The 15,995-nt window shown below is 31.3% G+C and overlaps 1 protein-coding gene across 2 annotated transcripts in view; it reads left to right on the top strand.

Moving 5' to 3' along the window:
• The window catches only part of LOC133537038 (cell adhesion molecule 2-like), a 272,500-nt gene that overhangs the window by 240,615 nt on the left and 15,890 nt on the right, over positions 1–15,995 (top strand). For both annotated transcript variants that reach the window (XM_061877859.1, XM_061877858.1), the window contains 4 exons: positions 206–358; positions 8,647–8,784; positions 15,012–15,170; positions 15,349–15,439. In XM_061877859.1, the coding sequence (XP_061733843.1) occupies positions 206–358; positions 8,647–8,784; positions 15,012–15,170; positions 15,349–15,439 (541 nt within the window). The remainder of the gene's footprint in view (positions 1–205; positions 359–8,646; positions 8,785–15,011; positions 15,171–15,348; positions 15,440–15,995) is intronic.

The raw sequence follows: 15,995 nt of genomic DNA, 5'->3' as shown, positions 1-15,995 counted from the left end.
ATGGAGCAAGAACCCTGTTGTTTTCATTTTTAATGTTAGTGGAATTGAGATGGCAGTTTTTAAAGATCTTTTTGCACGACGTGTAATAGTGTCAGCTACGTTGCCATGGCAACGCTGAAAGAGTGAAAATCAACAAATGTTGAACTCTTTTTGAAATATTTCTGCTTGCATTTTGTTGTTGTTTACGCTGTGGTTCCTCTTGCAGCTCTGCGCGACAACCGGATCGAGTTGGTGCGTGCCTCCTGGCAGGAACTGACCATCCGCATCAGCAACGTGAGCCTGGCGGACGAGGGCCAGTACACGTGCTCGCTCTTCACCATGCCCGTCAGAACCACCAAGGCCTTCCTCACCGTCTTAGGTCAGCGCACCCCTTTTTGCCACTGCCGTCCTGCAGGTGGCGCTAGCGTGCGCTGTGCAGACGCATGCTAGCGCCCTCTGCTGGATCTGTTGAGTCACCGGCCAAATAACGTACTTTTATCCAGATTTTCACCAAAATGAATGCTTTCGTTTTATTTTTTTCCCTGATAACAAACTGTTTACTTTAGGGAAAAAAATATGACTAGTCATCATTTTGCAAAAAATTAAGACAAAATATCATGAGACTGATAATATTTTATTGCAAGAATAAAGTCAGGATTCTGTCAGGGGGGAAAAGGCAAAATGTTTTGAAGTTAAAGTCCGAAAAAAGGAGAAAGAAAATATAATACAAAAAAAGTTTTAATTTTACAAGAAAAAGGCAACATTTTAGGAATTAGCAATATTTTATTGCAAGAATAAAATCTGAATTCTGTCAGGGGGAAAAAGGCAAAATGTTTTGAAGTTAAAGTTCGAAAAAAGGAGAAAGAAAAAAATAATACAAAAAAAGTTTTAATTTGACAAGAAAAAGGCAACATTTTAGGAATTAGCAATATTTCATTGCAAGAATAAAATCTGAATTCTGTTTGGGGAAAAAGGCAAAATGTTTTGAAGTTAAAGTTCGAAAAAAGGAAAAAGAAAAAAATAATACAAAAAAGTTTTTATTTTACAAGAAAAAGGCAACATTTTAGGAATTAACAATATTTTATGGCAAGAATAAAATCTGAATTCCGTCAGGGGGAAAAAGGCAAAATGTTTTGAAGTTAAAGTCAGAAAAAAGGAGAAAGAAAAAATTAATACAAAAAAAGTTTTAATTTTAGAAGAAAAAGGCAACATTTTAGGAATTAGCAATATTTTATTGCAGGAATAAAATCTGAATTCTGTCAGGGGGAAAAAGGCAAAATGTTTTGAAGTTAAAGTTCGAAAAAAGGAGAAAGAAAAAAATAATACAAAAAAGTTTTTATTTTACAAGAAAAAGGCAACATTTTAGGGATTAACAATATTTTATGGCAAGAATAAAATCTGAATTCCGTCAGGGGGAAAAAGGCAAAATGTTTTGAAGTTAAAGTCAGAAAAAAGGAGAAAGAAAAAATTAATAAAAAAAAAGTTTTAATTTTAGAAGAAAAAGGCAACATTTTAGGAATTAGCAATATTTTATTGCAAGAATAAAATCTGAATTCTGTCAGGGGGAAAAAGGCAAAATGTTTTGAAGTTAAAGTCTGAAAAAAGGAGAAAGAAAAAAATAATTCAAAACATTTTTAATTTTACAAGAAAAATACAACACTTTGGGAACCTCAAATCTGAATTTTACAGAAATTAAAATTTGAAGTTGCCAGCTAAAAAAGGCAAAATATTTTAGGTTAGTTTTAATATAAAAAAAATGATAAATACATTTTCCAATAAAAAATGCAAACAATTTTGATGATTGAGTCTTAATATTACAAGGTACAAAAAACACATAATTTTTCAAGAAAAAAAGCTCAATAATAGGAAACTAAAAATGACATGTTAGAAAAATCAAGTTAAAATTTTACGGTAAGAACAATTATCACGCAAGTAAAAAGGCAAATTATTATAGGTTGGTCTCAGTATTACAAAAAAATATCTAAGTTTTCCCCCCAAAAGATTCAAACAAGTTTGAATTTGAGTTTGAATTTTACAAGGGGAAAAATATTTTTTTTACAACAAAAAGTTAAATATCACGAGACTAAAAATGACATCAATCAAGTTGAATTTTTACGCTAAAAAATGTTGTCATGCAAGTAAAAAGACCAATTGGTATAGGTTAGTGTTGATATTACAAAAAAAAAAATCTACATTTTCCATGTAAAAAAAAAAAACAATTTTGAAATTTGAATATTACAAGAGAAAAAAAACATAATTTTACTGGGGGGGAAACAAGATAATTACAAGACTAAAAATGACAGTTAAAAAAATCTAGTTAATATTTTACGCAAACATTTTTTTATCACGCATGTAAAAAGGAAAAATATTATAGGTTAGTCTTAATATTAAAAAAATTATCCCAAAAAATTGTAAAAATCAAGTTTAAAGTTGAGTCTAATTATTACAGAGGGGAAAAAAACGTAATTTTAGAAGGGAAAAAAAGCTTAATATCACAAGACTAAAAATTACATGTTAGAAAAATCAAGTTCAAATTTTACATTAAGAAAACTTACTATGCAAGTAAAAATACAAAATATAATGAAACTGCAGATATATTAGGCATAATAAAATCATTAATCTACCAAGTAAAAAAGTCAAATATTTGTAAGTTTAAGTCTGAATATTACAAAATCATAGAAGTTTTAGTTTTACAAAAAGACAAAACAATATTAATATTGATTCTGAATATTACAAGAAAAAAAACAATTTTACAAGAAAAAAAGCTAAATGTTACTAGACTAAAAATGACATCTTACAAAAATCAAGTTAAAATTTTACACTACAAAAATTTATCATGCAAGTTAAAAGGCAAAATATTATCACACTAAAATCTGAATTTTCCAAGGAAAAAGACTAAAAAGAGACTAAAGTCGAAATTTCACAAGAAAATATTTATTGCAAGGCTCGTCATGAAATTACAAGAAACATTTTCATAATTTTCCAAGGAAAAAAGGAAACCCTTTTGAAACTTAAGTATGAATGTTACAAAGAAAAAAAATAACATTTTGCAAGAAAGCAGGCAAAGTAGGATTAATCTATATAGTTCAACACAACCAATGTTGTAATCTATATTGTACAACACAACCAAGGCTGCAGTTTATATTGTTCACCACAACCGATGTTGTAATCTATATTGTACAACACAACCAATGTTGTAATCTATATTGTACGACACAACCAATGTTGTAATCTATATTGTACAACACAACCGATGTTGTAATCTATATTGTACAACAAAACCGATGTTGTAATCTATATTGTACAACACAACCGATGTTGCAATCTATATTGTACAACTGAACCGATGTTGCAATTTATATTGTTCAACACAACCAATGTTGTGATCCATATTGTACAACACAACCAATGTTGTAATCTATATTGTACAACACAAACAATGTTGTAATCTTATTTTGTACAACACAACCGATGTTGTCATCAATATTGTACAACACAACCGATGTTGCAATCTATATTGTACAACACAACCGATGTTGCAATTTATATTGTTCAACACAACCCGTGTTGTAATCTATTTGTACACCACAACCGATGTTGTAATTTATATTTTACAACACAACCGATGTTGCAATCTATATTGTACAACACAACCGATGTTGCAATCTATATTGTACAACACAACCGATGTTGCAATCTATATTGTTCAACACAACTGATGTTGTAATCTATATTGTACAACACAACTAATGTTTTAATCCATAGTGTACAACACAACCAATATTGTAATTTATATTGTACAACGCAACCAATGTTGCAATGTTGCAATCTATATTGTTCAACACAACGGTGTTGTAATCTATATTGTTCAACACAACCAATGTTGTAATCTATATTTTACAACACAACCGATGTTGCAATCTATATTTTACAACACAACCGATGTTGCCATCTACATTGTTCAACACAACCGATGTTGCAATCTATATTGTTCAACACAACTGATGTTGTAATCTATATTGTATAACACAACTAATGTTGTAATCTATAGTGTACAACACAACCAATGTTGTAATTTATATTGTTCAACACAACCGTGTTGTAATCTATATTGTGCAACATAACCATGCTGTAATCTACAAACCCCGTTTCCATATGAGTTGGGAAATTGTGTTAGATGTAAATATAAACGGAATACAATGATTTGCAAATTCTTTTCAAACAACAGTCAGTTGAATACACTACAAAGACAAGATATTTGATGTTAAAACTCATAAATTGTTTGCAAATAATAATTAACTTTGAATTTCATGGCTGCAACACGTGCCAAAGTAGTTGGGAAAGGGCATGTTCACCACTGTGTTATATCACCTTTTCTTTTAACAACACTCAATAAACCTTTAGGAACTGAGGAGACACATTTTTGAAGCTTTTCAGGTGGAATTTTTTCCCATTCTTGTTTTATGTACAGCTTAAGTTGTTCAACAGTCCGGGGTCTCCGTTTTGTTTTTTTAGGCTTCATATTGCGCCACACATTTTCAATGGGAGACAGGTCTGGACTACAGGCAGGCCAGTCTAGTACCCGCACTCTTTTACTATGAAGCCACACTGCTGTAACACGTGACTTGGCATTGTCTTGCTGAAATAAGCAAGGGTGTCCATGATAATGTTGCTTGGATGAAAACATATGTTGTTCCAAAACCTGTGTGGACCTTTCAGCATTAATGGTGCCTTCACAGATGTGTAAATTACCCATGCCTTGGGCACTAATGCACCCCCATAACATCACAGATGCTGGCTTTTGAACTTTGCACATAGAACAATCCTGATTGTTATTGCCTCTTTGGTCCGGAGTACACCACGTCCACATTTTCCAAACATAATTTGAAATGTGGACTCGCCAGACCACAGAACACTTTTCCGTCTGGCCGAGTCCACATTTCAAATTATGTTTGGAAAATCGTGGACGTGGTGTTACTCCGGACCAAAGAGGCAATAACAATCAGGATTGTTCTATGTGCAAAGTTCAAAAGCCAGCATATGTGATGTTATGGGGTGTGCATCTAGTGCCCAAGGCATGAGGTAATTTACACATCTGTGAAGGCACCATTAATGCTGAAAGGTCACACAGGTTTTGGAACAACATATGTTTTCATCCAAGCAACATTATCATGGACACCCTTGCTTATTTCAGCAAAGACAATGCCAAGTCACGTGTTACAGCAAGTGTGGCTTCATAGTAAAAGAGTGCGGGTACTTAGACTGGCCTGCCTGTAGTCCAGACCTGTCTCCCATTGAAAATGTGTGGCGCAATATGAAGCCTAAAAAAACAAAACGGAGACCCCCCGGACTGTTGAACAACTTAAGCTGTACACATAAAACAAGAATGGGAAAAAATCAACCTGAAAAGCTTCAAAAATGTGTTCCTCAGTTTCCTAAAGGTTTATTGGAGTGTTGTTAAAAGAAAAGGTGATATAACACAGAGGTGAACATGCCCTTTCCCAACTACTTCTGGCACGTGTTGCTGCATGCAAATTCAAAGTTAATGATTATTTGCAAAAAAAAATATGTTATGAGTTTTAACATCAAATATGTTGTCTTTGTAGCTGTATTCAACTGAATAGTTGTTTGAAAGAATTTGCAAATCATTGTATTCCGTTTATATTTACGTCTAACACAATTTCCAACTCATATGGGAACGGGTTACAACCAACGTTGTAATCTATATTGTACAACACAACCAATGTTGTAATCTATGTTGTACAACACAACCAATGTTGTAATATATTCTGTACAACACAACCAATGTGGTAATCTATATTGTACAACACAACTAATTTTGTAACCTATATTATACAACACTACCAATGTTGTAATCTACATTGTACAACACAACCATGTTGTAATGTATATTGTAAAGCACAACCAACATTGTAATCTATATTGTACAACACAACCAATGTTTTAATCTATATTGTACAACCCAACTGATGTGGTAATCTATATTGTACAACCCAACTAATCTGGTAATCTATATTGTACAACACAAGCAATGCTGTAATCTACATTGTACAACACAACTAATGTTGTAACTATATTGTACAACACAACCAATGTTGTCATGTATATTGTACAACACAACCACCGTTGTAATCTATATTGTACAACACAACCAATGTTGTAATGTATATTGTACAGCACAACCAATGTTGTAATCTATATTATACAACACAACCAACGTTGTAAACTATATTGTACAACACAACCAACGTTGTAATCTATATTGTACAACACAACCAATGTTGTAATCTATATTTTACAACCCAACTAATGTGGTAATCTGTATTGTACAATGATAGATTTAATGTGGTATTCTACATTGTACAACACAACCAATGCTATAATCTACATTTTACAACACAACTAATGTGGTAAGTACATTGTACAACACAACCAATGCTGTAATATACATTGTACAACACAAGCATTGTTGTAATCTATATTGTATGTCACAACCAATGTTGTGATCTATATTGTACAGCACAACTAATGTTGTAATCTATAATGAACACAACCAATGTTGTATTATATATTGTAAAACCCAACCAATGTACAACACAACTGTTGTAATCTGTATTGCAAACACAACCAATGTTGTAATCTATATTGCAAACACAACCAATTTTGTAATCTACATTGTACAACAAAACTAATGTGGTAAGTATATTGTACAACACAACCAATGCTGTAATTTACATTGTACAACACAACCATTGTTGTAAACTATATTGTACAACACAACCAATGTTGTAATCTATATTGTTCAACCCAACTAATGTGGTAATCTGTATTGTACAAATTATAGATTTAATGTGGTATTCTATATTGTACAACACAACCAATGCTATAATCTACATTTTACAACACAACTAATGTGGTAAGTACATTGTACAACACAACCAATGCTGTAATCTACATTGTACAACACAAGCATTGTTGTAATCTATATTGTATGTCACAACCAATGTTGTAATCTATATTGTACGACACAACCAATGTTGTAATCTGTATTTTACAACACAACCAATGTTGTGATCTATATTGTACAGCGCAACTAATGTTGTAATCTATACTGAACACAACCAATGTTGTGTTATATATTGTAAAACCCAACCAATGTACAACACACCTGTTGTAATCTGTATTGCAAACACAACCAATGTTGTAATCTATATTGCAAACACAACCAATTTTGTAATCTACATTGTACAACAAAACTAATGTGGTAAGTATATTGTACAACACAACCAATGCTGTAATTTACATTGTACAACACAAGCATTGTTGTAAACTATATTGTACAACACAACCAATGCTATAATCTATATTTTACAACACAAGCATTGTTGTAAACTATATTGTACAACACAACCAATGCTGTAATTTACATTGTACAACACAACCAATTTTGTAATCTACATTGTACAACACAACCAATGTTGTAATCTATATTGTACAACACAACCAAAGCTGCAGTCTACAAACCCCGTTTCCATCGGAGTTGGGAAATTGTGTTGGATGTAAATATAAACGGAATACAATGATTTGCAAATCCTTTCCAACCCATATTCAATTGAATGCACTACAAAGACAAGATATTTGTTTTTTCAAATAATTATTAATTTAGAATTTCATGGCTGCAACACTTGCCAAAGTAGTTGGGAAAGGGCATGTTCACCACTGTGTTACATCACCTTTTCTTTTTACAACACTCAATAAACGTTTGGGAACTGAGGAGAGACATTTTTGAAGTTTTTCAGGTGGAATTATTTCCCTTTCTTGCTTGATGTACAGCTTAAATTGTTCAACAGTCCGTGGTCTCTGTTGTCGTATTTTTAGCTTCAAAATTTTCAGTGAGAGACAGGTCTGGACTATAGGCAGGCCAGTGTAGTACCTGGATTGTTTTTCTATGAAGTCACACTGTTGTAACACGTGGTGTGGCATTGTGTTGCTGAAATAAGCAGTCATGTATATTGTACAACACAACCATCGTTGTAATCTATATTGTACAACACAACCAATGTTGTCATGTATATTGTACAACACAACCAACGTTGTAATCTATATTGTACAACACAACCAACGTTGTAATCTATATTGTACAACACAACCAACGTTGTAATCTACATTGTACAACACAACCAATGTTGTAATCTATATTGTACAACACAATCAATGTTGTAATCTATATTGTAAAACACAACCAATGTTGTAATGTGGCTAAATAGAAACCGGCTGAGTCATCATAAAAGCGCCAATGAGTTGGTTGTGAACAACACAACCAACGTTGTAATCTACATTGTACAACACAACCAATGTTGTAATCTATATTGTACAACACAATCAATGTTGTAATCTATATTGTAAAACACAACCAATGTTGTAATGTGGCTAAATAGAAACCGGCTGAGTCATCATAAAAGCGCCAATGAGTTGGTTGTGAACAACAATACAACACACAGGACTTTCACACCGACACAACTATTTTATAGCGCATGCAGAGCTACAGGAATGCCGAGCCCTCATCTCAGGTCCAATGACAACTGCTGACGAATGAATAACATGTTGACTCTCACACTCTGTATGAATGATATATTTTCCTGCCAGGTGTACCACAGCGGCCCGAGATCACCGGCTTCACTCGACCCGCCTTGGAGGGCAATGTCATCACTCTCACTTGCACCACCTCGGGCAGCAAGCCTGCCGCCCACCTCAGGTGGTTCAGGAACGACGAGGAAGTACAAGGTACGCCTTTTTTAAACCAACTACAGTAAGTTGTACCATCTAAAACAGGTACTAAGTAGTATAAAGTACTACTCAGTAATACTTACTCAGAAATACCATCTACAGTTAGTTATACCATCTAAAACGCTTATTAAAAAGTAGTATAAAGTACTACTCAGTAATACTTACTCAGAAATACCATCTACAGTTAGTTATACCATCTAAAACGCTTATTAAAAAGTAGTATAAAGTACTACTCAGTAATACTTACTCAGAAAAACCAACTACAGTAAGTTGTACCATCTAAAACAGGTAATAAGTAGTATAAAGTACTACTCAGTAATACTTACTCAGAAATACCAATCACAATAAGTTATACCATGTAAACTATGTACTAAGTAGTATAAAGTACTACTCAGTAATACTTACACAGAAAAATCAATTACGGTAAGTTGTACCATCTAAAACACGTACTAAGTAGTATAAAGTAGTATTTAGTATAACCAACTCAGATATACCAAGTACAGTAAGTTCTACCATCTAAAACACGTATTAAGTAGTATAAAGTACTACTCCGTAAAAACTTACTCAGAAAAACCAAGTACAGTAAGTTACACCAACTAAAACACGTATTTAGTATACTAAGTAAATCTCAGAAATACCAACTACAGTAAGTTGTACCATCTAAAACACGTACTAAGTAGTATAAAGTAATACTCAGTAATACTTACTCAGGAATACCATCTACAGTAGGTTATGCCTTATAAAACATATTAAATAGTATAAAATACTACTCTGTAATACTTACTCAGAAATACCAAGTAAAGTAAGTTATACTATCTAAAACACGTATTAAGTAGTATGAAGTACTAGTTAGTAATACTCAAAAATACCAACTAAAGTAAGTTATACTATCTAAAACACGTATTAAGTAGCATAGAGGGCTAGTCAGTAATACTTAGAAAAATCAACTACAGTAAGTTATACTATCTAAAACACGTATGAAGTAGTAAAAAATATTACTCAGTAAAGCGTACTCAGGAATGCCATGTACAGTAAGTTACAGCAACTAAAACACGTATTAAGTATACTAAGTAAATCTCGGAAATACCAACTACAGTAAGTTGTACCATCTAAAACACCTCTTAAGTAGTATAAAGTACTACTCCGTAATACTTACTCAGAAATACCAACCACAGTAAGTTGTACCATCTAAAACACATTTTAAGTGCACAAAGTAATACTTACTCAAGAATATTAACTATAGTGAGTTTAACCGATTAAAAACATGTATTAAGTAGTATTTAGTAATTCTCCGTAATACTTACTCAGAAATACAAACTATAGAAGATTGTATTTTTTGTTCTGATATGTTCGGTTTATGTCAACAACAAACAATATTATAAGTGTTAATTGTGATTTAAAATAAATATGAAATATTGTGGGACTTAAGTGTAATTTTCCAAGATTTTGAAAATTAAGTTTGAATATTACTTAAAAAAAATGTCTGAACTTTACAAAAATAAAACCAAAAAAATTAAAAATAAAGTCAGAATATTACAAAAACATTTTATTTTATTTTTTTATGAAAAAATAAAAATATTATGAAGCTAAAGTCTGATTGTTAAAATAAATTATGGTGAAAAATACATAATATTACAAGAAGAAATATCATAAATTTCACACACAAAAAAAAACAAGTCTGAATATTACAATAAAATCTTCAATAAAAACTAAGTTTGACAAAACGTCAGAATATTACAAAACAAATATATAAATTTTTCTAGAAACATTTTAATATAAAGCTAATGTCAGAATATTACAATAAATTATTATGGTGGAAAATACTTATTACAAGAAAAAAAATCATAATTTTCTAAATAAATAAAATCAAAACTTAAGTCTGAATATTGCAATAAAATCTTCAATCAAAACTAAGTTTGGCAAAAGTCTGAAAATTACGAAACAAATATATATATTTTAATGGAAAATGTTTAATATTATGAAGCTAATGTCAGAATATAACAATTATTATGGTGAAAAATACTTAATAATACAAGAAGAAATATCATAATTTTCCAAATTAAAAAGGAAAAAAAATCTAAAGTATCAAAATATTACAAGAAAAAAGAAAATCATTCAAAACTTAAGTGTATATATTAAAAATCAAATGTAATTTTTTTATGAGACTGAAGTTACAATATTAAAACAAAAAACTTGGATTTTATATATACATTTCATATTTTATATGGCTGTACATTTTCATCCATATCAGAATTGTGTTGATATTGATAATAATTGTTGCCGACGTGGTTGTACAAAAAACACGTTATGTTTATTATACTTTGATTATTATATATTTTCTATGCATCCATCCAAGTTTTATTTTGTTGTTTCTTCACTTTTATTTTAAAAACACAAGGAGGTATTGAAGAAACATTTTAGTTTTTGACGCTCTTCGCTTCAAAGTGACTCCAGTCTATATCCTCCATGATTGACGGATGTGCAGCCGTCTTATTGACACGGCGCACGCGTTCGATTCCTGAAGAGAAGCTGTCCATCTCGGGTGACACCTTGCGCCTTTTTTGTGCAGCCGTCATTCGAAAGTGACACACTAACCTTTCATTTTTATTACGGGCACCCAGGGCTGAACCTGGATAAAGTGGGCCCCTAAATCCCCCCCATCGCCCTCCCTCATTTCCACATTTTTAATTAATGTGAAACAATTTTGTACCTTTTTAATCAAACTAGAATTTAATTTGGTGCATGGTTTGTGCTAAAACAAACTGATTAGATACTAATTGATTGATTGGTTCATTTGCGTATCTTCCTGACACATTTCCATGTCAGCATGGTGGTTTATAAGCACAGCACTTTATTAATATTCACACTTCAGCTTCATCATATTTTTGCCTTTCTTTGTTTGATACTTTTTAATGTAAAAATTCAACTTCATGTTTGTAATATTTCATTTTAGTCTCATAATATTTCGCTTTTTTTCTTCTTCCGTGTACCTTATAATATTCAGACTCAACTTCAATCTTGTTTACTTTTTTTCTTGGAAAATTATGCAAAGGTTTCTAATAAGACTGTTTTCTTTGTTAAATTTTGACTTTTTCTTTGTAATATTCACACTTAAGTAACATAATATTTTTGCCTTCTTTCTCATGTGGTCGATTTTTTTAGCATAACCTTTCAACTTTATTTTTATATAATTTTATATTAAACATTTTACCTTATAAAAAATAGTCTTTTTTTAAATCATAATATTCAGACTCAATTTCACACTAGTTTCCTTTTTTTTTCGTTGAAAATTATATTTTTTCTTGTAAATTTAAGACTCGCCTCATATTTTTTTCTTATAAAATTCCCACATTAGTCTCGTATTTTTCCTGCTTTTATTCTTGTATAATTCAGCCTTGTTTCCTTGTAATATTCACACTTAAGCTTCATGATATTGTTGCCTTCTTTTTTGTGTGATCAATTATTTTAGCAAAAAAATTCAATTTTATTTTTGTAACATTTCATTTTAGTCTCGTGACATTGAAAATGTTTTCTTGTAAAATAGTCTTTTTTTACTTGTAATATTCAGACTCAACTTCTAACTTGTTTCCTTTTTTTTCATAGATTTTACGATAATTTTACTTGTAAAATTAGGACTAGCTTCATAATATTTTTTTATTGTAAAATTCCCATTTTAGTCCCGTATTTTCCTGTTTTTATTCTTGTAAAATTCAGACTTTAGTCTCTTATTTTTTCTGCTTGTATTCTTGTAAAATTCAACTTTTTTTTCTTGTAATATTCACACTTAAGCTTCATAATAGTTAGCCTTCTTTTTTGTGTGGTCGATTATTGTTTGCATAAAATTTCAACTTTATCTTTGTAACATTTCATTTTAGTCTCATAATATTGAAAATGTTTTCTTGTAAAATAGTCTTTTTTTTTACTTATAATATTCAGTCTTAACTTCAAACTTGTTTCCTTTTTTTTTTTCATCGAAAATTATAATTTTACTTGTAACGTTTAGACTTGCCTCGTAATATTTTTTTCTTGTAAAATTCCCATTTTAGTCTCGTATTGTTTCTGCTTTTATTCATGTAAAATTCAGACTTTTTTCCTTGTAATATTCACAATCAAGCTTTGTAATATTTTGCCATTTTTCTTGTGTGGTCAGTTTTTTTAGCATAAAATGTTTACTAATATTTAATATTTTCTTGTAAAATAGTCTTTTTTTACTTGTAACATTCAGATTCCGATTCAAACTCATTCCCTTTTTTTAATTGAACATTTTGATGATTGTTCTCTAAAACTACCCTCATAAAACTTTTTTTTTAAATAAAATTCAATGTTTTTGCCTTTATTCTTGTAAAAATCGGCACTTGAAGCTTGTTTCCGTTTTTTAAATTGAAAATTATGATAATTTTTCTTGTAATATTAAGACTAGCGTCATAATATTGTTTCCTTATAAAATTCCCACTTTAGACTCGTATTTTTTCAGATTTTATTCCTCTAAAATTCTGACTTTTTTTCTTTGTAATATTCCTATCAAGCTTCATAATATTTTGCCTTCTGTCTCGTGCGGTCAATTTTTTTTTTATCGTAAAATTTTGTATTTTTGTATCGTTTTGTTTTTTTCTATTTCAATTTTTTTTTTTAAATACTGTTTTTTACTTGTTACATTCAGACTCAACTTCCAAATAGTTTCTTTTTTTATTCATTGAAAATTGTGATAATTTTACTAAAATTAAAACTACCCTCATTAAAAAAAAAATTTTTAAATTCAAGGTTTTTGCCTTCATTCTTGTAAAAATCATACTTATTTCCTTGTAAAATTCAGACCTAAGCTTCATAATATTTTTGTATTGTATTTTTTGTATGTTCAAATTTGGGGGTTGGATTTATTTTGTTGAAACAAAAACATGTTTTATTTAGAAATTGCTAATACAATTACATCATGTGTATGAAATATAATACATTCACACAATTCCTATTAAAAATAAAAATGTAAAAGTGTAAAATAAAAACAAATAAGTTGTAGTAAAAATCAGTGATGAAGTGTAGTTGCAAACTTTCTGTAAGAAACATTTGATATTTGTGATGTTTTAAGATTGGTAACTTTTAAAGCCATTTTTAAGTTTTGTGATTTAAAAAAAAAAGTTAAATGACAAAGTGAGAATTTTTTAAATAAAATAATATAACAATATTTAAAATAAAATGTGTGTAATCTTTTATGTGTTAGAAGTACCAGAATAATGTTTTTTTTTTCTTTGTGACAAAAGTTTTTAAAATGCATTAATAAATTGAGTTTAAATGATTTCACCATGGACAAAAATACTGTAATATTAAATTAAAAAAGTAAAGTATAAAAAGTAAACCATAGCATCTATCAGTGTTTTTAATTCATCCTTTTATTTATTTATATATTCATGTATTTATTTTTTTATTTGTGCATTGTTTGAAAACTAAATTGGGATTTATTTGCAACTAAGACCTGGAATAAAAAATATGAAATATTATCAATGTATTCATATGAGAACAAAGCTATTTTAAACCATATTATACTAAAATATAATTTGGTTTAAAATAATATATTTTAAACCAAATTATATTTTAGTATAATATGGTATAAAATAATATATTTTAAACTATGTTATGGTTTAAAATATAAACAAATTATGGTTTAAAATATATTTACAGCTTCTTTTTTTTTTTTGCTGTCTTTCAGCTAGTAGCACTTATCTGAATTTTCTATCCGGGGAGGGCCCCATGCCATTTCAGCCTTCTTACAGGCCGCTCCTCATAGACACTTTGACAAAAAAAAAAAAAAAAATTAAATAAAAATACTCCTCTCTGAGCTGCCACCTTATTGTGGAAGAGGAGTTTGCGTGTCCCAATGATCCTAGGAGCTATGTTGTCTGGTGGCTCTCCCAAGACAAACAGGTCCTAGGTGAGGGATCAGACAAAGAGCAGCTCGAAGACTTTTTATGTAAAAGACCAATCATGTTGGAATGCCCGGGAACGCCTCGGGATCTCCCGGGAGGAGCTGGACGAAGTGGCTGGGCTTCCCTGCTTAGGCTGCTGCCCCCGCGACCCGACCTCGGATAAGCGAAAGAAGATGGATGGATGTATTAAAATATACTCTACCGAAATAATTGTAGTGTGAATTCTCGTAATTTCAAGTTTTTTGTTTGTTGCAATATAATTCATACAACCATTATTATTATTTTAATGACATTTGATGTCCTCAGGTTCCATGGAGGTCACGCCCAGGGGGAAATCCTTCGTGGTGACGAGCAGCTTGTCCTTCCAGGTGCAGCGAGGGGACGACGGCGTGGCCTACACCTGCATGGTGGAGCACGGCTCTCTCAACAACCCCTACATGACCACCGAAGTCCTGGAGGTCCACTGTGAGGACACACACACACACACATTCATACGCACACAAAGATGGATTATGTGGCAGATAAGCAGCGAGCAGTAAGTGAGATTACAGGTGTGAGCGAGGATTAGCGATTAGGTAAATGATTAGCATCAAAGATAGCCGTCCAATCTGTGACAAACTCACCGCTGCGTTGGTTTTTGCAGACGCTCCTCGTGTGGACATCAGACATTCCATGAGCATCCCCCAGGAGGGACACTACTTCAAACTGGAGTGCTTCTCCCGAGGAAACCCCATGTGAGTCAGAAGGCGACACATTTCGTGCTGACCTTTCACCGCAACACAACAAAAATGTTTTACATATTTGCATCCATTGTACAAAACCCAAAACCAGTGAAGTCAGAAATGTTAAATAACAGAATACAATGATCTGCAAATCATTTTCAACTTATATTCGATTGAATAGACTGCAAAGACAATATATTTAATGTTCACACTGGAAAACGTTATCTTTTGCAAATATTAGCTCATTTGGAATTTCATGTCTGTAACATGTTTCAAAAAAGCTGGCACAAGTGGCAAAAAAGACTGAGAAAGTTGAGGAATGCTCATCAAACAATTATTTGGAACATCCCACAGGTGAACAGCCTAATTGGTAACAGGTGGGTGTCATGATTGCGTATGAAAGTAGCTTCCATGAAATGTTCAGTCATTCACAAACAAGGATGGGGCAAGGGTCATCACTTTGTCAACAAATGCCTGAGCAAATTGTTTAAGAACAACATTTCTCAACCAAGGAATTTAAGGATTTCACCATGTACGGTCCATAATATCATCAAAACGCTCAGAGAAT

The sequence above is a fragment of the Nerophis ophidion genome, linkage group LG18 (genome assembly GCF_033978795.1).
Source record: "Nerophis ophidion isolate RoL-2023_Sa linkage group LG18, RoL_Noph_v1.0, whole genome shotgun sequence".
Classification (NCBI taxonomy): Eukaryota; Metazoa; Chordata; class Actinopteri; order Syngnathiformes; family Syngnathidae; genus Nerophis; species Nerophis ophidion.
The sequence above is the reverse complement of the archived record's forward strand: the minus strand, read 5'-3'. Positions and strand labels throughout refer to the sequence as shown.